At 46.3% G+C, this 25,243-nt stretch overlaps 1 protein-coding gene and 1 long non-coding RNA gene across 2 annotated transcripts in view; both read right to left on the bottom strand.

The window, feature by feature from the left end:
* Positions 1–1,477: 1,477 nt before the first annotated feature.
* On the bottom strand, positions 1,478–5,556 carry LOC146182522 (beta-galactosidase-like). The gene is made up of 2 exons (XM_084575963.1): positions 4,069–5,556; positions 1,478–2,372 (listed from the first exon to the last, which is right to left on the bottom strand). Exons 1-2 carry the CDS (start codon positions 5,554–5,556, stop codon positions 1,947–1,949), a joined length of 1,914 nt encoding a protein of 637 aa, XP_084432089.1. The 3' UTR covers positions 1,478–1,946.
* Positions 5,557–12,696: 7,140 nt separating this feature from the next.
* Positions 12,697–25,243, bottom strand: part of LOC146182521 (uncharacterized) — a 202,997-nt gene continuing 190,450 nt past the window's right edge. Inside the window, exon 3 of the long non-coding RNA XR_014700065.1 lies at positions 12,697–12,752. This is a non-coding gene — a long non-coding RNA (uncharacterized LOC146182521). The remainder of the gene's footprint in view (positions 12,753–25,243) is intronic.

Here is a 25,243-nt window from a genome sequence, read left to right as displayed (position 1 = left end):
CACTTACAGCAAGGGGCAAGTAATTTTTAATTACTTCTATTGAACAAAATAAAATTTCATACAAATCAGCGGCTGAGCAATTTTTGAAAAGGCTTCAATAAAAACAGTTGCCCGGAAAATGGCATATTTTAGCTTTTCAGACAAGTACACAAAGAAACCTTAACGTGTTAAAAAGAAAAAAAAAAAGATTTATTGGAGTGCCAGGATCCAGAGCCCCTTCTGCAGAAAATCAGTCATGAGCGTGCCATTGGCCCTCAGGGCGAAGTAAGAAGGAGGAGGAGGAGGAAGGGGAGGAGGCCTGCACCCGGCACAATGACCTTCCTTCCTTGACATTTCCTTCTCTATTCCCTAGCATTTATTTCTATTTATTTTTGCGATGTAGTTATACATCACAAAATCTAATATCTCTGCACCCCAATTATTGGCCGATCCCCCTGTGCGGGTATGTGCCATCAAATTAGAGGAGGAGAACAACAACAAATGGCGTAGTGAAGCTTTCGCTTAAAATCAGTAACATGCATCAGGCAGGCGGTAGTTGACAAGTGAAATAACCGCGCACTGACTTAATTTATTCGGCAGGTTGTGTGACGTCATAGGAATACATGACAGGGCCGAGCTGGCAGATACCAACTCGGGAAGCTCCTCTGGGGTGGGAGGGTGGGATAGAAATCGAATTCTCCGGGACCCATAGATACCGAGTCAGACAAACTATGTATAGCACTCTCAGACTACACAGACACGTTCGTACGACTTTGATTGGTTAAAGTTGGACTTTATGTCTGTCAGATGGTTCTTCACAAAGTGTGGTGCCATTAATACTGTAGCGTCACATACTTAAAGGCGGGGCTTGAGCGTCCCCCGTATTTTAGTTATACGACCGACAAGTGAAGTTATCTCTGTAACGCCGAGATCAGTAGATATGGAACAAGAGCAACATGTTTCAGTTGTAATTTATTAACGCGTATTGATAATTTTTACGTATTCGGTATATCTATGCGTAGAAGCAAGGGAAAAGAGCAGACAGAACATGAAACCCCGGACCGTAATTCTTTAAATGCGTTGATACAGTTTCAGCTATAAAAAACGGTACCCCATCATATCATTATATCCCAATGTGTGACCCATTGATCAGCGAAAGCAACAGGTTGTTTGCATCTTTAGATTAACGTAAACCAAACCTCGCGTATGCCCGCTGCTTGTGTAGGAGGAGACATGCCGATAACACTGACAGCCCCATACATTAGCATAAAGAAATTATACTGGAAACTGCATCAGCAAAATCTTTTACTTTATTGCCGCTTCGAACACAACATGGAAGAAATAAAGAGAACCTAATTCTAGGTATCCGAATTACACAGTACGAGCAATGCACCTTTGGCGCAAAAAAAAAAAAAAAAGGGGGGGGGGGGGGGAAGGTATCTTTATTTCTGTCAAAGTCGCGTTTCATAAACTTTTCGCCGGTGGCATTTGCCCAGAACTAGAGCGTGCATCGTATTCATAGGCGCCATCGCTGCGCCATCCTGAGACACACACGTCGGAGTACGGGGAGCAAAATTCACTTAATTCAATTACGAGAAAAGTGTGCCCACCTCACGAGCCCAGCAGGGCGATTGTGATCCATTACTGTGCCAGCAATGTCGCCTACCGCGAGTTTGTAACGAATGTTGACCATTTGTTTACGTTCCCAAGAGAGGCATTTATGCCTCACATCAATTGGCGACTTTGTGGAAAGAAGCCCTCTTTGGACATATCGCTTAAACGTAGCTTATTTCGCACGTACAGTTGCCTGCCGGCGTAGCTCGCAAGCAGGAGTTAAAGCTGGGGGATTAAGTCGACTACATGCATGGACGTTGAAAGCCCGCTGACAAGCTTGGAATCTCACTGACAAGCTCGGAACACAGCTGCCATTTCCTGATTTAGTCTTTTAAATCTCCACGTTTGTGGTATCAAGGTGTGGGCAGCGTACCGGGTGCGTCAAGGTACGGCTGGTCGACAAGTTTCACAGATCGGTTGTCTGGCACGCGGTCCACCTCGAACAGTATCAACCTGTTCTCTTCGGGATGCTTCTTCAAAAAGGGAGCTGGCAGGTAAAGCCGCACTTGCGGTCCCGCCTTGGGCCAGTAACGACCTAGGTTGATGCCGTTTATGTAAGCCACGCCTCTGCCCCATCCCGAGGGGTCCAGAAAGGTGTCCAGTGGTTCTTGCTTCTCTGAAAGCGTAAAACTGCCGGCGAAGAAGCCGGGAAGCTTTCCATCGCCTTCCTTCTGGACGATGCGCAGAAGCTCGGTGATGTCTTGGTTCCTCGTCAGAGGCACCACATCCATGGTCCAGTCTGTTATCTTATTGTCGTTAAGCGTCACGCTCTTCACACCCTGTTGATAAAAAAAAAATTGCAGGGCCTCTTAAGATATCTTTTAAGAAGTGAACGGCGAAAGTCCAGTAGTAATAGGAGCACTCATTAGCAGTCATTTTAGTCATTACTACTCATTACTAAGCATTTTGTCATTTGTAACCAATTGTAGTCTAGAAGTCATCGTTGGACATATCGGTCATTAGAAGTCATTAGTGGACACTGAAAGTAGGGCATTTTAGTCATTACTACCCATTACTAAGTATTTTAGTCATTTCTAACCAACTAAGTTCCTTTAAAGTCATCAAAATTCACCGGCGTTCTATAACTGGTTTACAGGTAAAAAAAAAGGCGCAGTAGCTCTCACAACGCTGAATCTCGCTGGCACATCTCGCGGACAAATCTCGCCAATGCAAGAATTTCACCAAGAGCCTAGAAAGGCCTTCGCCTAAAAAAAAAAGAAATGTATGGGAGAGGGGCGCATGAATGTACTCAAATGTGCATATGAGGAGAAAAAACATATCCTCATTATTACCGTGACAGAAATTTCGGCAAACTATTCAAGCTGTTCACAGTGAAAGACACGCTGTCACAAAATACGTTCTAGACTCCAAATTTATATTGGATTAGCTGATACGTTAACCAGTCTTCCGATGGTAGAATACAAAAAATTCTGACTCTTTAGACATTCTTTAACTGTAGCGCAGTAGTTTACAAAACGGTAGTAGTTATGCGATTAATTTTCAACGACAAGTAATAATGACAGCCGTACGGTAAACTTTCCAACTTCCTTAGCCTTGCTTTAGAAGCAGACAAAAAGTGGCTGTGATAGCAGAATCAATATAACAAATTTAATTGTATCGAATAAAGAAATATTTAAGGTGATTCCGTCCGTCCATCGTCTCCAGGTTAAGTTGCGCGTAAGGGAGAGTTTGTGCGCAGTTTTCCATTTTGTGAGGCATTCGTTGTTTGATTTTGTAATATTAGTGGCGACGTAATAGCAGTAGCTGGGTACTGGGAATAAAATTGCAGAATAACTAGGATAAAATTATTGGTGAGAAAAGCTATTCGCAGCTTCTCGTCTAAAGATCCGAGAACAGCAGCAGCAGTACACAAGTTTTTGCAGAGAGCTCTCTCAGACATATTGCTGAAGGTATAGAAGCAAATCGGTAGTATTGATAAAGAAATTTCCGACCAACACCACCTTCTACTTCAATGTTTAGAATATGCGCAGAAGTAGACATCAACGTCTCCGATGTATTAACAACCAATAATGTCAAAGTACTAGAAGTAGCGGTACTAGTAGCAGTACACGTTCTTACAATATAGAGGCAACAGTGCCAACATCACACAACACAAAAAGAAACCCCAGCACACGAGCCTCCAACAAGCCTTTTAAATATTTTATGCCAACTTTACCGCCGTTACGGACAGTTATTGAAGTGTAGAAGTAATCACACGCGAAAGAATTAGAAGCTTTCATGCAGTCTTGTGTTCTGGCGTTTGCTGCTACACATTCCTTTTGTTATGAATTGTTGCTACGGTTGCCACTATACCTAGGAGAACTCCCAGCCCACGGCCTCCAACAAAACTTCTAATTATTCTGAGCTGTCTTTGAAGTCATTAAGGACAGTTTCGTATGAGGCGCAATCTGAGCTGCAATCGCGTGCATCAAGAGGAACATTATTAACCAGGCAAGAAAAACGTTCTCTACGCACCTTAACATCGTGATTTCTGTTGCCGACTTCATCCCTCCCCATGTTCTCCACCAGGATCACCATCTTATCACCTTTGTTCACAGATATATCACCCTCCGTTCTGACGTCTCCAGTGCCAGGCTTAAAGCTGTAGAAAATGTGTACCGAGTTTTGCACAAACACGTGCGCACGGTCGCGAAGCCCATGCAATCGTAATTTTCCTTTGCCCGAAGACTTGACATTCACGTGCGTTGTGTACTGGACAAAACCGTAGTCCTGCCCCAGTTCTTCGAACGTCATTGGAAACTTGGACTGCTTCTGCTTGAGCCAGTTCTTTCGGCGAAAGTGGTTAAGGACGTCGTTCAGACTAGAGTAATGATTCAACTTGAGCGGGCCCAGATTGAGCTTTTTCGCCGGACCTGGAGGTTCACCACTAGGAAGCGGCAAAAACTCTTTAATCACCTCTCTGAACTTGTAGTACATGGGTCGTAAGGAGCCATCTTCGGCGATCGGCGCGCCGTAATCGTAGCTCGTCACGGTAGGAGTGTCCATGCTGGTGGCGGATTTGAATCCGAAACTGGTGCCTCCGTGAAACATGTAGATAGTGGCGGACGCTCCCGCCTTCAGAAGTTCCTTGAACTTATCGACCAACTGCAGACTGCTCCTGTTGGGCCGATCGAAAGTCCAGTGGGCCATCCAACCTGTGTAGTATTCTGCCACAAACCTTGGACAGGGCTTCACTTGAGCCCAGTCCATCACTTGGAACATCGAGTTTATTTTCTGAGTGAAGTCGAAGTTACCGGCCACGAGAATGTCGCGCACCTTGTCGCACGTGTAGTAGTACTCCTCCGGAAAGTCGTTGCGGAAGTAGATGACGTCATTTCCCAAGTGCCTCTCGAGCGACGAGAGTACGTGGTCCATGTAATTGGGGTCACAGTGCCTGTAGTGGCCAAACTCGTTCTCCACCTGTACCGCGAAGATGGGGCCCCCGTTCCTGTAAAGGTACGGCACCATCATGGGCAGAAGCTTTCCGTACCACCTCTCCGTGAGGTTGAGGTAGTTGACGTCCATGCTGCGGTACTTCATCTTGGGGTGCTCCTTAAGCAACCAGTAGGGAAAGCCACCGTTGTCCCTTTCGGCGCAGATGTACGGCCCCGGCCTCAAGATGGCGAGCAGACCCTGACTTTTCACTTCGTTAAGGAACCCGACCACGTCGTACATGCCTGCGAAGTTGTACTGGCGCGGCTCGGGTTCATGGCTGCTCCATTCGACGTAAAAGTCAACCACGTTGACTCCGGCCATGCGCATCTTGAGCAGCCTGTCCTTCCAGTAAGGGCGGGGAACCCTGAAGTAATGCATGGCGCCGGCCACAAACTGGAAAGGCTTGCCATCTCGCAAGAACCGCTTGTTCGCGTGGTCAACAACGAGCGACGGTCTACCGCTAGAAGGCGGCACCGCACAGAACGCGGCCAACAGCGCGGCTGAAATTCGTAATAACGAGCAGGCCATGCGTCGGTTCACTACAATCGGCCGATATATTTCGCACACGTAGGCATTGATATCGAGAACCAACAAAAAGCCTGCTCGTTACGGACGCTCTAGCCCTCGAAAGAAGGCCCATTTTCGCCGCGGTTTGCCGAAAGAGCCACATAAATAGCCATCTCAGACTGATTCTGTACTCTCTTTTATCTACAGTTCTTTTGTAAAGGTGACATATGTTTCGGTGAAAACCGGCAGCAATAAACACGAAGCAACATAAGCCCGCCTTTTCTGTCACAGGAGTGTAGTGCCAGGCGGTGTACCCGTAAATCAATCACACGGCATACTGACATGGAAAAAGGAAGAAACTAGGTAAGGCACCTACGAATGAAAGGATACCATTTACAGTCATCTCACGAGTTCGCGGCTTGATGTTGGAGCTTCTCCAAACGACATGAGAAAACAGAAAATGGGACTCGTTCGGTGGCATATAATATATAATTAGGCAGCCCAGAGCATTCGCGTAAGAAACTGCATGAAGTAAACGATGCGTTTTCGTAGGTTTTATAGCAAATAGCATATTCTTCAAGTCGAGCACTTTGAAAAAAGTGCACCCTATTTCCATGCAGTTTCCGCAGCCTAAAAATGAAGGTACTGCTACCTGAAAGTGGTTGCGGAAATGCAATTCATTCTCAGAAGAATAGGTAGTTAAGGGCCTTCTCCTCGTCATCTGATGACAAACAATGCAGCACAATGTCGAGACCACAGCAGTGTGCTAACTAAAATGAACCCATCAAATGGCCTATACCATGTGATCAACTAAACAGCACCTAGATGATTTCATCCCCCAACAGAAACAATTCTTAGCCGATCACAACCGTCTAAAACTACAAGACATGATCTCCATATTTATGTATTTTTCATATGTAAGCTTGGACCTCAAAAAGCCCTGCTATGCCATAGCCACTTCCGAAAGGTAGAGAGCTGCTGGAGAATACGGCCGCCCGAGTTTTGCCCCGCCCTGTGCGCGGCAGCGTTTACACATTAAAGACCTGTCGTGCGGATACATAGACAAATCGAAGGGAACAAAAATAAACACCGGTAGCACCGACAGAAACGGAGAAGCAAAATTAATCCTACAAAACGAACGTGGCTTCGTCAATTGCCAGCACGAATATAAACGACAACCATAAAGAAGCCAATCGTCAGAAATTCCTGAAGGAAAGCGCACGCCCCCGCTGCCACAAAACTAATGCCCATTTCCTCCTCTCCCATTATCAGTACACGAAGGCTACGTACGGCGAGACGGGGGTTGCCTTTTCCGTTGCCCATAAACGCCAGGCTCGACCTGCGTCCCTGCTATATAGCTCGCGCAGGAGCTCGCGCGCGAGCGCCTGCTTACGCCTGCGCGAGCTGGCACTGGCGCTCCCGGCATGGAGATGTATAAACGCGATGGGTTTCGAGGCGCGCATGCAGGAGGCAAGAAACCGCCGCTGGCGCCCCATCAAAGAGACAGCGCGCGCCGAGCAAAGCATAGCTGCAGACCCCGCGGCCTATTATTCTGTTTTATGAAGCCCCCTTTCGACGGTAGTATCCAATTTCCCGGAGTCTTTACCCCGGAAGACGGTCGAATTCATCTGCTTTTATGGGCCTATGAGGAAGGCGGGCCTGCCAGCTTCGTGCGCTCCCTTGTGCAAGAAGCCCACAACAGCCGGGAGACCAATGGGTTTTCACCGCGCGTCTGTCTGCGGGGCTTCTTATTTCTTCTCGATGCCGTTTCCTGCACGGACCGACACAATGGCGTTCGGAAAGAAACGCCGTGAACCGCAATCAACGTCGACCCTTGTGACAACGGCGACAGCTTCCGAAAGCTCCAGCCAGGATGCGTCTATAGATTGGCGCCGATTCCTTCCGATAGGACCGTATAGATATATAACTAAAGTCATGTCCTCTCGGAGTTTCTGTTTCCGTTTATTCCCCGTTCGTAACAATGCATGAGCATTGCGTTACTTCCGTTATTGCGAAGCAGCGAAATTCTTCCCTTGTTTTTACGACGCATTAATTTGACTGCGGCGTTTTTTGAAACACCAGCGGGCCGCGAACGATTCGAACGGAGAAACAAACAACGATGATGAAATTGGCTTTATTGCCCCTAAAATCGCTGTCCTCGAGCGCACACATCAATATCATCGTTAGACGTTTTGCAGCTACTATTGCGTAGAACGACCGTTAGTTTTGTCAAGGCGCAAGGAAAATGCAAGCCGTCATGAAACAAATACATTCCCAAGCGACGTCAATCCCCCCCCGGCCGTCCTCTCTCTTCTTTAAGCATTCAAACACGGACAAACTTCGAATGACACCAATAAGCCGAAACAAAATTAGAAACAAATTCAAAATGCATGCAAGGAATATAAAATATACCCTTGCAAAATAACCACATCAAACAGACCATTGCAAACACCAAGTGCAGAAACATGGCGAATGGGGAGAGACCGACCAGCCGCCGGAGCTTATCCCCTCCGCCCATTCACGTGAACCCTGCCGCCGGATTCCTCGCTCCCGTTGCCAATGCCAGGGCCACCGGCGGATCAAGGAACGGCAGGTCAGTAATCGGATCATGTCAGGGGCTCACGTAATCACAACATTTCTGACCCAGCGCCGAAAATTCCGCGTTGCGACCCCGTCCTTTTATCTGTGTCCCGTATCATTTTCGTTGTGCATCACAGTAGACAGAATCACCACGCTGCTGTAACGACGAGAACGATATATGACGCTGGAGAATGCAGCTGAAAACAAATGCAGGTAATACATTTTTACCTAGTACTGTATGATCCCTAGTGAAAAAACCCTATGAGTCACAATAACCTCATACAGACTTCTCATACTAAACTCATACTAAACTCGTACCAATCTCATATCATCTCATACAAATATCATTTACCATATGAAAATATATGAGATTGTATGAGATTTGTATGAGTTTAATATGAGTTCAGTATGAGAAATTTGTATGAGGTTATCGTGACTCATAAGGTTGTTTTCGCTAGGGATATGCCTCGCTCCTGGTTGATATTGTGCCAAAGAAGATTTAACATCCCGCATTGGCAAAATACAGGAACGTTTAAGAACTATAGCTTCTTCAACGAGAATGCGAACAATTGCTCATAAGTTTATGCCAGTGTAAAAAACCGCGCTTGTGACCAAGGTAAAACCCCTGAGCACACACTAAAGATGCAACGTATAAAGCATGGCAGAGGCAGTAAAGGCATCGCATGCTGAAGGCCGAAAACTGTCAGTTTAAAAAGACGTGATAGCTTTTTGTTTCTCTTTCATTCATTCCTAGTTGGATATCCGTGCCAGCAGTCCAATTAGTATTTTTATCGAGCAAAAAAAGGCCATATCTCGGACGCGTGCAGCTCGGTCAAATAATGGTATACCCCGGCCGCGTCAATGGTGCGCTCCTTGTCTCCAAAAGACCACGTTGGCAAAAAAAGTTGCATAAACGTTGCACCTATGCATATGACTGCATCAGTAACGAGGCACCGAACTTCTCCCCGTCACACGCGCGCGCTTGTGTCGGTAACAGACACCTATTCAGGCAATAGAACGGCGTGTTACCCAGTGGTGCACACTACTGCACTACACTACACTAGGGTTACACTAATGCGCTACGAACACTACACTAGTGTTCCACAATGCAGCGCTGTAGTAAACTTCAAGAAACAGCAAACATCTGTCGTGAAGTGACAGTCACATTATTCTCTTCCCTCTTGCAGCCCCATACTGGCGACGACACATATCTCGATGTGCAATGCTTAACAATCAACGAATCAACAAAAAGTTATTTTAAATGTACAATAAATAACAAACATGAAGACACAATCATAGTTATTTAATGGTTTTTGTAACAAATGAAAGTGCAGAACAATCTAATTGGCGATTCAAGTGATCGATCATTTACTTAACGGAGTGTATGGTTCAGTTCAGTTCATTTCAGTCGTTCAGTCGTGTCCGACTCTTCGTGTATGGTTAGTTATGGTTTAATAAATGGTATTTGTTTCTCAATTCTGCAGCAGTTTGCATGCTGAAATAAGAATAATAAGCATATGGATATGTCTAAACACGCTTCTTGACCAATTTTACTATAGTAGTAATACGTATTCACCGATAATTTCTTTAAAGTACTTGATAATTCACATTTGAAAAGCACTACAAGTTCATCATGCAAGAGACCAAATTGTCGGCTACGTGTCAAAACCAGACTTGCTTTTCGTCTATCAAAACAAGCGACCGGTTTTCAGTAGTAAATGTCTGTCGAGCGTTACGCGAAGCTGCTTGACCTTGTCTGTGCTCTCCTCTCACGTGAGCCACGAGGCCTTCGGTACGCGAAGCCGGCGCGGCGAGCCATGAGTCAGAAGCGACAGCCGGCCCACGGCCGCCGAGTGCATAATGCGATCCAGAATTTTTGAAGCGACACGCCCGTACTACGACGACGTGAGAGTTATTTAACGCTGCGCCCCCGAATCACCGCTGAAGCATGAAAGCCTAATCCGTCTGCCCTATTAATACGCGCCATTCCTCCTCTTGCCGTGGAGCCCGTAATCCCCCCGCGACGCAAATCCCTTTATCTTCCCGCCTCCACGGAAGCATCGATAATCAGTGCAACGCTCCCTGACAAACTTGGCTAAGTGGGCCCCAAAAACACCCGAACAAGTCAGAACGAAGCCTCTTCGGACTGTGTCATCTGCATCAACGCGTGAAAGGCATCCACTCCCCACCGCCTAGCGCGCGGGAAATCTGTCGGACTGGAATGATAAAGAAGAGTAGAGTGAAGAGAATACGTAAGGCCGGCTAAAGTAGACGCTACAAACGGTTTGATGACAACTTTCGGGTACATCGCTAGCCTCTATGCCAAGTTTATTCTCGCAAAGAGGCAGCTGATGGCATTCTCTCGATGTCAACTCAGTGGCCTCTCAAGTCCTCAATGCGAACGAACTTCTTTTAGAGGTCACGCCTGAAATCTGCTGCTGAATGAAATTGCACGAAAAATGGCGTCTAATACGACGAAGTCTGTATCGACGCAATCAGCGGCTGTGCTACCTGCTTGCCACAGTTAACGTTTTCATTCTTCTTGGGCAATAAAAACAGCTTATATGAGAGCTGCAAAGCGGCTTGCTTACCCGCTCTGCGTGTTATGATTTAATATGTACAGAAAGAAAAGAAAGATGAACAACAAGTAAATCTTTAATGAAAAGTATGAAAAGTCAGACTTCAACCGGCAGTTCATATAGGCTGCCTTGATGTTCTGCACATGGGAGCAAATGCAGGGAAGAAAAAACGGAAGAGGTGTAGATCGGATAAACAAAAATAAAAAGAGATAAAAAATTACAAGGCCATGGCGGAATGAGCTGTATCAAAGTGATGAGCTAGAAAATAATTAGAGGCGGTGTGCAATGTGCACAAATTAGCTGAAAATGTTCATTGCATGGATTGTGCAACGTCTAGAAACATGGCGGTTTTCAAGTTTGTCCAGGAATCTGATATCAAATAGGTAAGAAGATAAAACGCTAATCTAATGTTTCTGCTGACTACAGCAGCCTAATAGATATTCCAATGTTACAGGAATTTGGATGAGCTACTCCACTGGCAGCTCATAATGAGCACGTTCTTCGGGGCATGCGCTGTACATTAAAACAAAATTTGCTGCACTGTTTCGAGTGCGCCGCAGATTGTCACAATAAGAACTGTTCACGTTTCCTAAACGGAACCGTAAGCAGTTCGTGAACACGGCGTTGAGCCGAATTCGGTGCTAAACGGTTTGCACATAGCGAGGAAGTCACCAGGGTATAATCAGTCGGAAAAACAACAGATTTGCTGCTGTCACAATATAATTTCTGTGCGGTTTTTGGCAGTGAACCTGTTTTCAAGACAGAAATTTCTGCAGTAACGTCAGAATTTTATTTAGTTACAAAAGAAACCTAACAGCCAACAACAGACTACAGAAATGTACGAATGGAAAAATTACAGAACTACAGAAAAGTACTATAGAAAATTCTGACGTTTACAACAGAACTACAGAATATTTTGTCGTATTTTTGACACAGTTCTGTAGTCTTTTTTTCGGCTATGGAATGTGGATGCATATGGGAGTAATGATGTGTCGCCAAGCTCCAAACTCGATTGTTTTCTTTGTGAGTTGTCAAAAATATTTAGGCTCCATGGCTTCGACACTAGACACCTTCTGCACCTTATTCATTATGCATCTATGTGCGCCCTCAAAGGACTAGCCGATTTCGAAATTTCGGCTTAAATTTAAAAGAAAAAAACAAAAACATATGAAACATCAACTATTTCGGACATACAGTTTGCAGGTAAAGATACGCATCAGAGAACCCTTGAGAGGAAGCCTTCTTCCAGCACATCTGTCCGAACGTAGCTCCCACTTCTGCCCTATATAAAGAAGGTATTCAACGTCCCCAATGCCCTAAAGCACGGCCTGTTCGGAGTGCGCCGCCCAGGCACGCTCCAGATTGAGACGCGTACGTACACACTTTGTACGTGACTGCGTCAACGGTGCCGTCATGTCAGCCTTTCTCCCATCGCCGTGCCGGCACATTGCCTCGAGCCCCGCGATTCTCGCAGAGGGCATCGGAGCGCGGCCATTATCGAGGGATGAAGAGGCGCATGAGTCAGAGGCGCGTTAGCTTTCCCGCGCCGCCCCCGACTGCTCACTGAACGCAGTTCGCAGATTATTATTATTATTTTTTTTTTGCGTACAGTTGTGTAGACCCGAAGTGAATATAAGGAAAGTCCCAAACTCGCTGCGGAGCAGCGTCAGCGTGGAAGAACCGAAGACGAACCACAATTCTTGAAGATGCCTGTTAAACAGCAAACAGTGACAGCATGGCAGAACCGAAGACAAAGCACATTAATTGAAGATATATGGAAGAGTCATGGTACACGCAGTTTATCGGCATGAAACATGATTCTGGGAAGAAGAAAATGCGCAAGTTACCCTGACACGGAAATTCACTATGTTGTCCAATAACAGCAGTCACAAGAACGGCGTTCGATAAGTTGTCCATCAACAGCAGTCTAATGAACGGCATAGTTGCAGTAGAGGCACAAATGCATGTACAGGAAAGTTCAGATTCGAGCTCACCTGCGTCTTCTTCAGTTTGATGTTCCATATGGCTTCCGGGCCCTGTTCTCTTGATATCCGGAAACTGTGAGGGAAAAGCATTTGTATAAGGCCGAAGTCGTCACCTGCATTTCTGACTTGCTCTGTTTAAAGCTACACCAACTTGGGCTCTCCCTATTTTGAACTTGTGAACGTGTCTTATAGCACACGCCGTGCTTATCATTTAAAAGCAGCGTTCGTTCGAGAGGTGACCGTTGCCGTCATAGTAATCCAGAATGGAGAAAAAAAGGCGTCGCGATGGCTCAGTGGTTAAGACCCCCGGATACTGAACTGGAGTTCCAGGGTTCCAATCCGTCCGCCGACGCTGCGTTTCGATAGACGCGAAACGGATAGGCATCCGTGTGTTGTGCGATGTCAGTGCACGTCAATACCAAAGTGGTCGAAATTACTCCGCAGCCCTTCACTATGGCACCTATTACTAGATTACTAGATTTCCGCTTTCACTCCCACATTCCTCCCTGCCCTTATGATGTAGTTCAGGTGTCCACAGAGAAAGCTTGACAGATACTGCGCCCTTTCTTTCCAGCAACCAAACTATGTATGTACTAGGCAGATTTAACCATTTAAAAATGCAAATTGGTTAATATGTTTTTTACATAGCACGTTTAACATTGTAAAACTCTGTGATAGTTCGCAGAATGAATAGGTGATGCTAAAGGCGCTGTCACTTCTATTATTAAGCGTCCTCTTAATTTCCTTGAATATGCCATGCAGATAGATAAAGTGGCTCTTTCCATACGACCACTATCCCAATCGTGGTCGTGTGGCAAAAGGATTGCGCTTTGGGGAGGCGGCAGTGGGGTGGCTGCAAGGATGCGTGCGTCGCCGCCCAGGTGGCGCTCCATGCATCAAGGCGGCCCTCTAGGTTGTGCCTTGCTACCGGTGGGATTGCGGGCTTAATTGTAAGATGGCCGTTATCCGTGCGTGGGCAAGCCACGGCTGACCCTGAGCCGACTGCACTTTCGCTATGGGGCGCATCTCGGGTAGGTGAGGGATCAACGCAATGCCTGGTTAATTTTTGCTCCAACGACTGCAATAATGTTTCCTTCAGCACTCACAGTGAAGCTCTAGCAGTGTGCCATCTGGATCACGTGACCTCCCTGGCCGTATTCTCAACGGCACAGTCTGTCCGCATGAACACTTACTTCCACCTATATACGATTTTACAAAGGGGTGAAGGGTGCTGCCATAATGGGGAGCTGCTCTCGTAGCACAGGCAAGTTTTGACCACTACCCCAGCTCAGTCAAACGGGTTTCTCCAAGGGTCGTAAAATGGTGTATAACTAAAGGTCAGGCTACAAACTATTCTTCCACTTATAACTACAAACTATTAATGCGATGGCGTTAAAGGCCCAGTTTTGCACACTATCTGGTGTCGCCGGCGTCTGTATAGAAAAAAATTGGCTGCGGCTTAGCTCGGCTATGCCAGGATATACGTAGCGAAAGGCATACCTTGGTTAGCCTTGGTTATTCTTGATTGCACGTCCAGGTTAATGTGCTTGCCTGGCTAGGCTTCTTCGGCTCGTCGCCTTCGCCTGTTTTCATTCCAACGGCTTCAAGCCTTTTCGACTCGCTTTCAATGACTACGCGCGCCAGCTGCTATCTAGAAGAACAGAAGATTATCTCCAGTGCTATGAGGAGGATTGCTTTTCAAGGACTTTCTTTTGCTTTATAAGGGTGTCTCCCACATAGTAAGGGAGCACCTAAGTGCCATGCAGGAGGCTTCACCCCCACTGTTTGTTAAATGGCAATAAAATGTTTCTACCACCACCTCCCCTCCTACCTCTCCGACTGCACGCCAAGTAACGCGGCGCAGGGCTTCTCTATTTTCTCTTCTGTCCGCAAGAGGCAGCGCAGGTGTCTCAGCTACAGAGTCAGTAGCAGGCTCGTGCATTTCCTTCTTCCTACAGCCATAACTACTCTCGAGCGTCTCTGCTGCTCTCTTCGCCTTCTTACGCTCATTCTGTATTTGCTGCTGCTATGCGGTCTGACGTCATGCACAGCGCACCTGTTGCTCCTCTCCGGTTTCCGCGCATGCGCACTAGTGGCCTGTCTTACACACGGCGAAATGCTCTGATCGTGCAGACGCTACATAGCGAGGAGGTGGTTGCTAGGCAGCGGCGGTGAGAACGGTGCAACCACGGTGGAAATTGCTGCCATGGCGAAATCGCTGTATCGCGGCCAATGTAGCTTTCGCTACAAAAAAGTGGGATGTATAGGCACAGCTCGTTTCAGAGGCCGCCATCTTGAATTTGAAGTTCCGAAACTATGCCGCCATTTCGGCACTTGTCATTGGCACGTGGTTCCATTTCCAATCGGAAAAACTGAACTATGACGTCATCATTGGCACTCGAATTCGGCCGCATCTTGAATTGTTCTGACATAGATTTTTACGCCGATCGACGCGCTGTACTCACGGGCACCAAATCGAGAAATGTGAGCTCTGAGAAGAGCTCATAAAAGTACGAGCATGCCTGTGGCTGTGCTTGCCGGCCAATGCCAGTCAGTGATTAGTCAGTGGGCTGTGTGATGTCACGCGAGCATGGAGTTGGCGGCACCTGCTAAGTCGGGTAGCTCCTTTGAGATGAGAGCCGCGAGTCAGAACACGTATACCCAAGGCTACGCAGGCAAGTTCGCCGTACATTATGTCTACGTGGGACGCTCTTAGACTAATGTAGTAGTTTACGAATGTATGCTAACGAGTATAATTCAGATAACAGAAGAAGACATCGGGGGGTGAGTGATTATGCGGGCTAAGTCAACAAGAATCCACTTCATGAAATAGCCACAAATGGGAGGCATTGGTGTCATATCATCAAATGTGTAATTTAAGTGTCCCTACAGTCTCTTAACACAGTAGCGTTAACGGCTTCCTTGCGCATAAACTCCGGTGTCGATGTCGGCATTCTCAGCGAAAAATCACGATAATTGATCAAGCAACTTGATATGGCCGAGCATTGATTCTTCGACGGTTTGTGCGACTTATCGAGATATGAGAAAGTTGGGAACAGCTGCCAACTCAGGTGCTCTTGGATAGCGAGTAAATGTACGCTGATGAGGAACCGTTATCGCGTCATAACCTTTAAAGGCGGAGCTAATGTAGCCGAATTTTCTGCGTCTCAAGACAGGGACTAGAGGCTGAGTTAACAAACGCTTCACCCTAGACATGCTATGCGCCAGGCCAGGGAAAAGCTTGTGTGCGGCACTGGGGGTCGAACCCCGAACCTATATACCACAGGCGAGGCGGACGCTCGATTCATGCATAGGCCGTCCGTTAATCATTTTACTCCAAACCTCGCAACTGTAGAACCACAACATTATAGCCTGAGCTCTTCGTACTTTAATCAGCAACAACGCCTAAAGACCTTGAACACTGGTATACAAGAACAATGGCGGAAACCGAGGTATTTCCAAAGATACTGGCAGGCTGTTAGCAAACTCCTGTTTCTGGAAGAAAACGTTTTTCCTACTTCGAAGCATAGAATTCCTTGGGAGCCCGCGCTAGCTTGCTAACGTTGATGAGTCTTTTCTGGCGAACACATCAGTTAACTTCTTCGCCATACGACGTGTTCCAAGCCTTTGATATGCCTAATGAAATAGTTAATAGATGAGTGTGGAGGCCTACGGCTTGGTATAGTCTATATCAGCGCGGTAGGCGTACAGCAACTCAGAGTTCCTTTGGCAGCGTTGGAATAGAGATATCAAAACGCGATATGTATACGAAGTTGTATTTGTGAACCGACTTGCGCAACAATTTCTGGAATTCAGTGTCAAAGTCCGGATTACGAAAGAGAGGGATGAAAGAGATACGAGATGGTATGACCGTGTTTGGCAACCATAAAGAGCGAGCTGCATGCATGAAAGCGCAAAGAAAAAACAAGAGCTTACGTTGCGTTAACCCTCGTTTTAGTTTTTGAATTTCGTAAGGGTCATGCGTCTAGCATCGCACCAACCCCTTGCCCTGGCTTTGACGTTCAACAGCACCCCTGGCTAATGCACATCGCCTCTGTATCTGTGCATAATTGTTGAAGCACTAAAAAGAGGCAAACATAGCTCGCGCTGTACAGGCACCGTTATGACATTATCCGACAATGTACGTTCTAACAATACGCCGGTTTTGAAACGTCCGCACTATCGCTCGTTAAGTGGTTTCTCCGTTCGTCCTTATCTTTAGCACGTTCACTGAATGAATGCCCTGATGATGAAAGTCTTAGCCCTGAAGGCCGATCACTTCCACGTCTGCTGGCTTTTAAACACAAGCTCTAATAAAACATCCCAGGTTTTAAACTGCAACACCTTACGAAATCGTTTCACCATAGAAAACAACGAGTGAAAAGAATCCCATTTGCGCTACGTCACGGTTTACGTCGGGCAACCAAAGGAAAATTTCAATAATGAGGCAATTTAAAAAAAGAACTTAAGCATTAATAGAAACAATATTATCATTTTTGAACCCAGTTCCCAGCAAGTGTGAAGTAATAGTCCGTCACGACTTCACTGAATTTCTGCAGCAAATAATTATTCAGGTTGACCCTGCACCTCTGCTTTCCCCTTAATATCCACGCCCACTTTAGTCGTTATACTTTCATAATGAGCCTCCATTTATTTTTTGCCCTCACTTGTTAAGTCAAAGTCTGTCTGAATGCACTACGAAAGGTACTGAAGACCCTGGGTCGATTATGATGACGCGCACAACATGGTTTTGTCCTCACTATCTTCCAACCCAAGGTCGACAGAGCGTGGGAACACGATCATGTTCTGTGCCTCATCCTGGCTGGTCTACATTTCTTAGCTCTGTGAACAGCTTGTCAAACGGGGTTTAATTAGAGCGCCGGTTTTGGTGACGCCAGTCCGCGATGTCAATTTATCCCGAGGAATGACTAGCGCGCTGCACCTGGTGTGCTGCGCCAGTTATATGAATGAATGAATGAATGAATGAATGAATGAATGAATGAATGAATGAATGAATGAATGAATGAATGAATGAATGAATGAATGAATGAATGAATGAATGAATGAATGAATGAATGAATGTTTATTCCACTTTTGTCGTACAAAAAGCGCTGGTGACGAAAAAAAAAGCAGTTCGCAATGACCGCTTGACGGGCTTCGCCACCCGTAAGGTTGACGATGAACAGCAGCGGCAGTTTGTGCGATATAAAATGAACAACTCATTGCTATTGCTATTGCTATTCCGTGCCACTGTAACGAAGTTCAAATCACCGTAAGGCTACCGCACTTTCTAAAAGCAGGGCTGTACGGAGCAATGAACGTACCGTACATCATCATCATCATCATCAGCCTGATTATACCCACTGCAGGGCGAAGGCCTCTCCCATATTTCTCCACTTAACCCGGTTCTGTGCTAGCTGCATCCACTTGACCCCTGCGAACTTCTTAATCTCATCCGCCCACCTAACTTTCTGCCGCCCCCTGCTACGCTTTCCTTCCCTTGGAATCCAGTTTGTTACCCTCAGCGACCATCGGTTATCCTCTGCACGCTTTCTAACAATTAATGTTAGCCCTACCATTTTTCGTTCCATAGCCCTCTGGGTTGTCCTCAACTTAAGTAGGACTCTCTTGGTTAGCCTCCACGTTTCAGCCCCATAGGTGAGTACAGGCAAAATGCAACTGTTGTATACTTTCCTCTTGAGCGATACTGGTAAGCTGCTAGTCATAATCGGCGAGTGCTTGCCAAATGCGCTCCATCCCAATCTTATTCTTCTTGTTACTTCCTTTTCATGGTCCGGATCTGCGGTTACTACCTGTCCTAAGTAGACATATTCGCCTACTACTTCCAGTATTTCGCTACCTAAGGTAAACTGCTGTTCCTTCCCGAGGCTGGTGAACATTACCTTAGTCTTCTGCATATTGATTTTCAAGCCTACCTTTCTACTTTTTCTGTCTAGGTCATCAATCATTATTTGCAGTTCATCCCCCGAGTTGCTTAGCAAGGCAATGTCATCAGCAAATCGCAGATTACTGAGGTATTCTCCATCTACCCTTATCCCTAACTGCTCCCATTCCAAGTATCTGAATACCTCCTCTAAGCAAGCTGTACATAGTACTGGGGATATCGTGTCTCCTTACCTAACAGCTTTCTTTATGGGAATTTTATTACTTTCTTTGTGCAGAACTATGGTTGCTGTGCAGTCCCTGTTATATCTTCCAGCATTTTCACGTCGTCTAGCCCCTGATTTCGCAATGCCGGCATCACCGCCGAAGTTTCAACTGAGTCAAATGCTTTTGAGTAATCAATAAATGCTATGTATAAGGGCTGGTTATATTCCGAGCATCTTTCTATCACCTGGTTGATGGTATGGATATGATCTATAGTAGAGTACCGTTTCCGAAAACCCGCTTGATCCTTTGCTTGATTGCAGTCTAAGGTTGCCCTGATTCTATTAGCGATTACTTTAGTAAGTACCTTATACGTAACAGACAGTAAGCTGATTGGTCTGTAATTTTTAAGGTCCTTAGAGTCCCCTTTCTTGTGAATGAGGATAATGTTTGCATTCTTCCATGGTTCCGGTACCGTAGATGACACCAGGCACTGCGTATACAGGGTGGCCAGTTTTTCTAGCACGATATCCCCCCCCCCCCCCCCCCCCCGTCCTTGAGCAAATCTGTAGTTATCTGATCCTCTCCAGCTGATTTCCCCCTTTTCATAGTTTCTAGTGCTTGCTTGACCTCGTCCTTCGTCACTGGTGGAATGTCTGACTGTTTTTCCCTACCGCCAATCTCATTACGGTCCTGACTACTTTGGCTACTGTAGAGATCTGTATAGAACTCCTCGGCTACTTTGACTATCTTGTCCATATTAGTGATTACGTTGCCCGCCTTGTCCCTTACCGCATACATCTGGTTTTTGCCTATGCCCAATTTCTTCTTTACCGCTTTAAGGCTTCCCCCGTTCTTTACAGCATGCTCAATTTTCTCCATGTTATACTTGCGTACATACCGTACATAGACAGACAGAAAGAGAGAGAGAAAGAGAAAATAGAATAGAAAGGTAGGGAGGTTAACCTGGCGATGCTCAGTAGGCTTCCCTACACGTGGGGGAGAAGAACAAACGGTGAAAAAGGAAAGAAAATGAATCAGTCACACGTCCAGAGATCTATATATTGAAAGGCGGTAACCAGCGTACACTTAATGCCTTGAACTTTCGTGACAGCTTTTATGAACTACGTGCGAGCTGTGCAATCACTGCCTTTTACGTCTGGATAATGAGGGTATACGCTAACATGGCTACAGTAAAGACTTATACTCAGAGAGGACAACCTATCTGGTCAGTCATCAAGCAGAGCACGAGTAATTATCATCCTCGAAAGATGGTCCCGTGCTACAAAGCTATCATTCAAAAAAAAAGTACGCGTTTCGATATATCAAACGCAGCGCTCACTTGCAAGTTTGCTCAACCTGCGCGCTGCCCTCCGTCGACCCTGATTAACATATCGGAAGGTGACGCGAAAATGACGAGTACTACGTCTAGGAGTGAACGACAAAAAATGGTGGAGATTTGGTACAATGGGAACGCGTTACGAGCCACACGGTGCGGCTACACACACACACACACACACACACACACACACACACACACACACACACACACACACACACACACACACACACACACACACACACACACACACACACACACACACACACACACACACACACACACACACACACACACACACACACACACACACACATATATATATATATATATATATATATATATATATATATATATATATATATATATATATATATATATATATATATATACATATATGCGTGTGTGCCCCCCCCCCCCCCCTCCGTGTTGGGGTACCATAATATTTTAGTACGTTCAACTTTATATGTACGGTGACTAAGCTAGCACCAATAATAAAGCATTTAAATAGCCACTGTGTTAGAGGACTACGAATCAGTGTTTCAACGCAACATCACAGCATTTCTATTTATCATCATTTACTGTCCGCACGTCACGATGCACCTAAAAAAGCACCTTAAAATTCTTCACAATTCTCTACGAGAAACGCTTCTACTTTTCAACAGAAGGACAAGTAAGAAGTTGAAGCTCCACGTATTGCAATCGGTGGCTCTACCGCAAAGCGTCGTCGGCAGAAAATAGAGAACAGAAGAAAAAAAAAATGAGGAAGACCAATTCGGAGAACTGGTTAAACCCTCTTCCCACAAGCAATCCTGTTCTTAAAATAGCCGTAGTCTGGGTTCTGAAAGTTCAAAATGCAAGCAACTACGCGCAAATCTTTAAAATAAAATAATAAACTCATATTAAGATCCATGTTATGTCTCGGATGAACGGGAAATCTATAGGACCGACAAAAGAAATGAAAAAAGTTTTGGGAGGAACGGAACGCGGAATCAGGGCATTGTCTTCCCGCGTGCCTCCAACGGCATGCACTTAGTCGAAACAGCCCTCATGTACGGTTCCCCGCAGAGGCCACGGAAAGCTCGGTCTTCGCAAATCCCGTCTTTTACGACGGGAGCTCGAGACGGGCCCGCACAACTCCGCGACTCAAAGCGGCGAGCCAGCGAGGTGGCCAACAAGGATCGGAAGGAGGAGGCATGGAAGACGGCGGGACGTTGGGATAATTGCTAAGAGCGGAGAGGAAGACGGGGGATGAGAGCAAGAGGAGGCTTTGTATTAGCGCTAATTCGCGATCTCGGCCGACGCTCGCGTCCATTTGCATAAGTGGGCGAACACAAACGAGCGTTGCGCGCTTGCAGCGCTCCGGCCATCCAAGAGTGAGTTGCCGTGTTGTTATACTTGTGTGTAAGCTATTGGGATTGTCGAGTGACCGGGACGCCGCGCCCCGCGAGTGCTGTCGTTGTGTACGAGAGGGCGCGTGCATTCTCCGGCGCGCTGGAGGACTACGAAGACGACGCCCGGACCGTGAAACTTCAAAGAAAAGTCGAGACGAGGGCTTAGACAACTTTCCACGAAACGGGAACGGTTTCTTCGAAGAAAGTGCACGGAAGAAGGAAAGACAGAACAGGATAAAACGCAAAATGCGAGCGTGTCAGTTCTGGAACAACCTAGGACGTGCGAAAGCCAGCAAGATACCAAGCAGAGTGCCGAAATAGCCTTTAAAGAAGTAGAAGAGGGAACTACATTCTTCGCTCCCTGAAACGCGTAGTCTTGAACTTTTTTTCATGAAAAGCTTGTTTCACGCTAATATATACAATGCTCGTGTCTAGACACCTCCCCCAAGGCAAACGCATAGGCTGCAAGCGAAAAGTTTTGAATGCTCGCTTTTGCATAGAACGTGTGCTGAGCTTTGTTTACTTTTTCGATTTTTTTTCGCGTGCATCTGGAGACGTGAGTCGAAGTTTGAACTTCGTCATATGAAGAAAGTGAATGTTATACCTGGAGGAAACAGAGAATAACTTAAAAGAGTCCTACCGAGAAAAATTTAAAGTGTAGTAGTGTTAGTTTCCTCTCGCGAGGCCACTTGATGACTTCGAGCTGCGCACCACGTTTTCATCAAACAGAGTGCCGTAGCAAGACCACCTTTACAGGCTATAGTCATAAAGCCAGCCATGATACGGAAAGAATGAATATTCACGGAGTGGCTGAAAGAGGAAAACAGGTAACAGAACTGAAAAAAAAAAAAAAAAGAAGAAAAACGAAATGACATGCACGTCTGCATAAAACCAGGCTGTTGACTCATACAACATTTTGAAAAAGTGATCACGTAGAGTGCTCCGCAGAGGTATAAAGAATAGGAACACTTGTGAGAAAGATAAACAAATAACAGTCGGAGCACATTTGCTTCTCAAACGACTTCGGTCGACAGGCACAGTGCGAATAGTTCGCTAGCATGGATGGAAAGTGAAACGGGCTGAAAATAAGTGGCGCACAAAGACTTCCGTATATACTCAGGCCCCATTTTCCAGCCAAATTCAAGGTTTTCTTCAAATGTTCTTCATTTTGCGGAGTCACTGAAGTCTTTCCAGCGGCATCCTTAGCCTCGTGCGCACAAAATAGAGGGATTGAAGGCGGCTGAATCGAATGTCGAGCGATAGTTCTCTTGATATAAGACACAACTGCTGGTTTCAATGTTTATTTTATTGATTTGTGTAACCTTTTAACGATTACGAATACAGCCTTGAGATCACTGTAGTAAACAAGCACGGTTTCTAAGTTTACTAGTAAAATTCTAAATAGCTCTTGAAGACAGAACAGACGCAGTATCTGATAGGCTTCTGGGTGGACACCTGCATTATGTTGTAAAGGAAGCTGACGGACCGGCCCCTATTTTTAAGGCGAAAGCCTTTAATGGCTCATCATTGTCGCCAGCAAAACTGTCACACTTTTGCGGCCACGTTCATGAACGTATTAGTTTGTAGCCGCCACCTCGCGACAGCTTCTCTATTATTTAGACTGACTTCTGGCGGGGGTACCATTCTACGTTGCAATTTGTAGTGGTCGATGATTTCCTCGTAATTTTGCAGACGCTCGTCGTATGCCCAGTGTTCGGGAGGCTCGACGACTACACCAGGAAGTAGAGAGCTCGGGCTAGCTCCGGAGCCGCCTCGTTACCAGTTACGGAAGCGTGGGCGGTGTCCAAATTAACCGAAATTTTCTATTCAGCAGGACGCGGAATCGAATCCCGGCCTCGGTGGCCACTTTTCGATGGAAGCGAAAAGCAAGCCGCCCGTGTGCTGTACGATGTGCACGTTAAAGAACCCCAGGTAGTCGAAATTTCCGGAGTCCTCCACCACGGCGTCCCTCGTAGCCTGAGTCGCTTTGGGACGTTAAACCCCACAAACCAGCCAACCTATTCGACTTTCTTTGGGTGAGGATTTTGGCTGCCTCCGGCGATATCCTCCCCTTTCAATAATTTTGGAAATTTTCAGGCACGAAATTTTCACCAGACCTTAGGGACAATGATCAGTGCAAAAACACTGTGGCGCGAGAGGGACCCTCGACCACATAATTTGGGAGTGCCCACAATCCCCAGGGATATGACTAAATATAACATATAGAGAAGCCTGGGATACCCTGCTGCGAAGCGTGGACCCTGCGATCCAGCACCGCACCGTCCATCTGGCGGAACAGGCCGCAACAAGCCAAAGGCTACCTGCCAGCCTCTAATCCGCGGGCGCACGACTCCCCGTCTTCCCCGGCACACGTGCCGGGGGCGGGGAAGAGGACGCCCATTTCCGATGGAAATAAAGGTTACGCAACCAACCAACCAATATGTTCGTCCTCTATTAAGCGCCGCGCTTCGTTGTTGGTGCTGTGGAAAGGACATGTGGGCAAAAAGGCCGGCCGAAGAAGTTTCAAAGCTAATCCATTCGTGTTGACAATTGACCATACACCCCTCCTTGAAGTGGAACATACCAAGGTGTTGGGTCTCCATGTACATTCTTCAGGAAAAGGCACAGTTTGGCTATCCGATGTACGCAAAAGTGCCATGAACACACTGGGACTAATTCGAAGAATAGCAAATCGTTCTGGTGGTGCCCGATCAGATACCGCTCGCCGACTTGTTCGTGCTGTCTTTCAACCGCGGCTTCTATACCAGGCACAGTTTCAGAAACTGACAAAACGGCAATGGTCCACACTCGAGGCACTCAACCACGAGGTCATCCAAGTCATTACGGGACTGCCTCGATCAACTCCTGTCCGTTTACTCCAGGAGTACGCCCACCTTAATTCGTTGGCAGAATTAACTGCCCAAAGACAGACAAACAGAGCAAGAAAAACTTCCCTTCGTCTTGAATTAGAGAACCAGCCACCTCCATGGGACTACTACCACCTTACTTCTAATAAGTCTCTATATACTCACCAAGTAGTCGCAGCTGTCATTATCATTCCATATAACGTCTTGCGCAACACATGATCGAAGTTACCTTACCGACGCCAAATCAACTCTTGCCTTCGAACTGCAAGCTATCTTAAACGCCATAGAAGCGTTACCTGCCGACCCTACGTTTAAACAAGTACACATAATGACTCACTCTAAAGAAGCCCTAAAACATTTAAAGAAAGTCCATGGCACTCTTAGGGTCGCACAGACTATACATGGTGCTTGTCACCGTTACCCAGTGACTATAATCATTCACTGGGTTCAAGGCAACAAAAATTTGAATACCATAATTAACAGCAGACGTGCTTCCTCATGCAGAAGATGTGTCACAACCTATTCATGATTCCTTGCCACCGGATCCACTCCTGACCCATTTGACATCATCAGCATCCCTCAGGCAGCGTACACGTGCTCTAATTCCCCCGTGTACGTACGCCCTTCCCTCCAATCTAACAAGGGTGGAGGAGGTATCATTGAGACGGCTGAGAGTCGGAGTGGTCATTACACCCGCCGTTCGACATCAGTTGCAAAGTACTACTATTTCAGTTCCCGACAAATGCCCACACTGCAAAGAACCCGCTTGCGACGCGGCATCTAATATGGACATGCCCAGGAACTTCGCATATACGAAAGATCATTTTACAAAAAGCTGGACTTTCACCGAGTAATG

This window comes from Amblyomma maculatum, chromosome 8 (genome assembly GCF_055883805.1).
Source record: "Amblyomma maculatum isolate TAMU_Amacu chromosome 8, ASM5588380v1, whole genome shotgun sequence".
Taxonomy (NCBI): Eukaryota; Metazoa; Arthropoda; class Arachnida; order Ixodida; family Ixodidae; genus Amblyomma; species Amblyomma maculatum.
The sequence above is the reverse complement of the archived record's forward strand: the minus strand, read 5'-3'. Positions and strand labels throughout refer to the sequence as shown.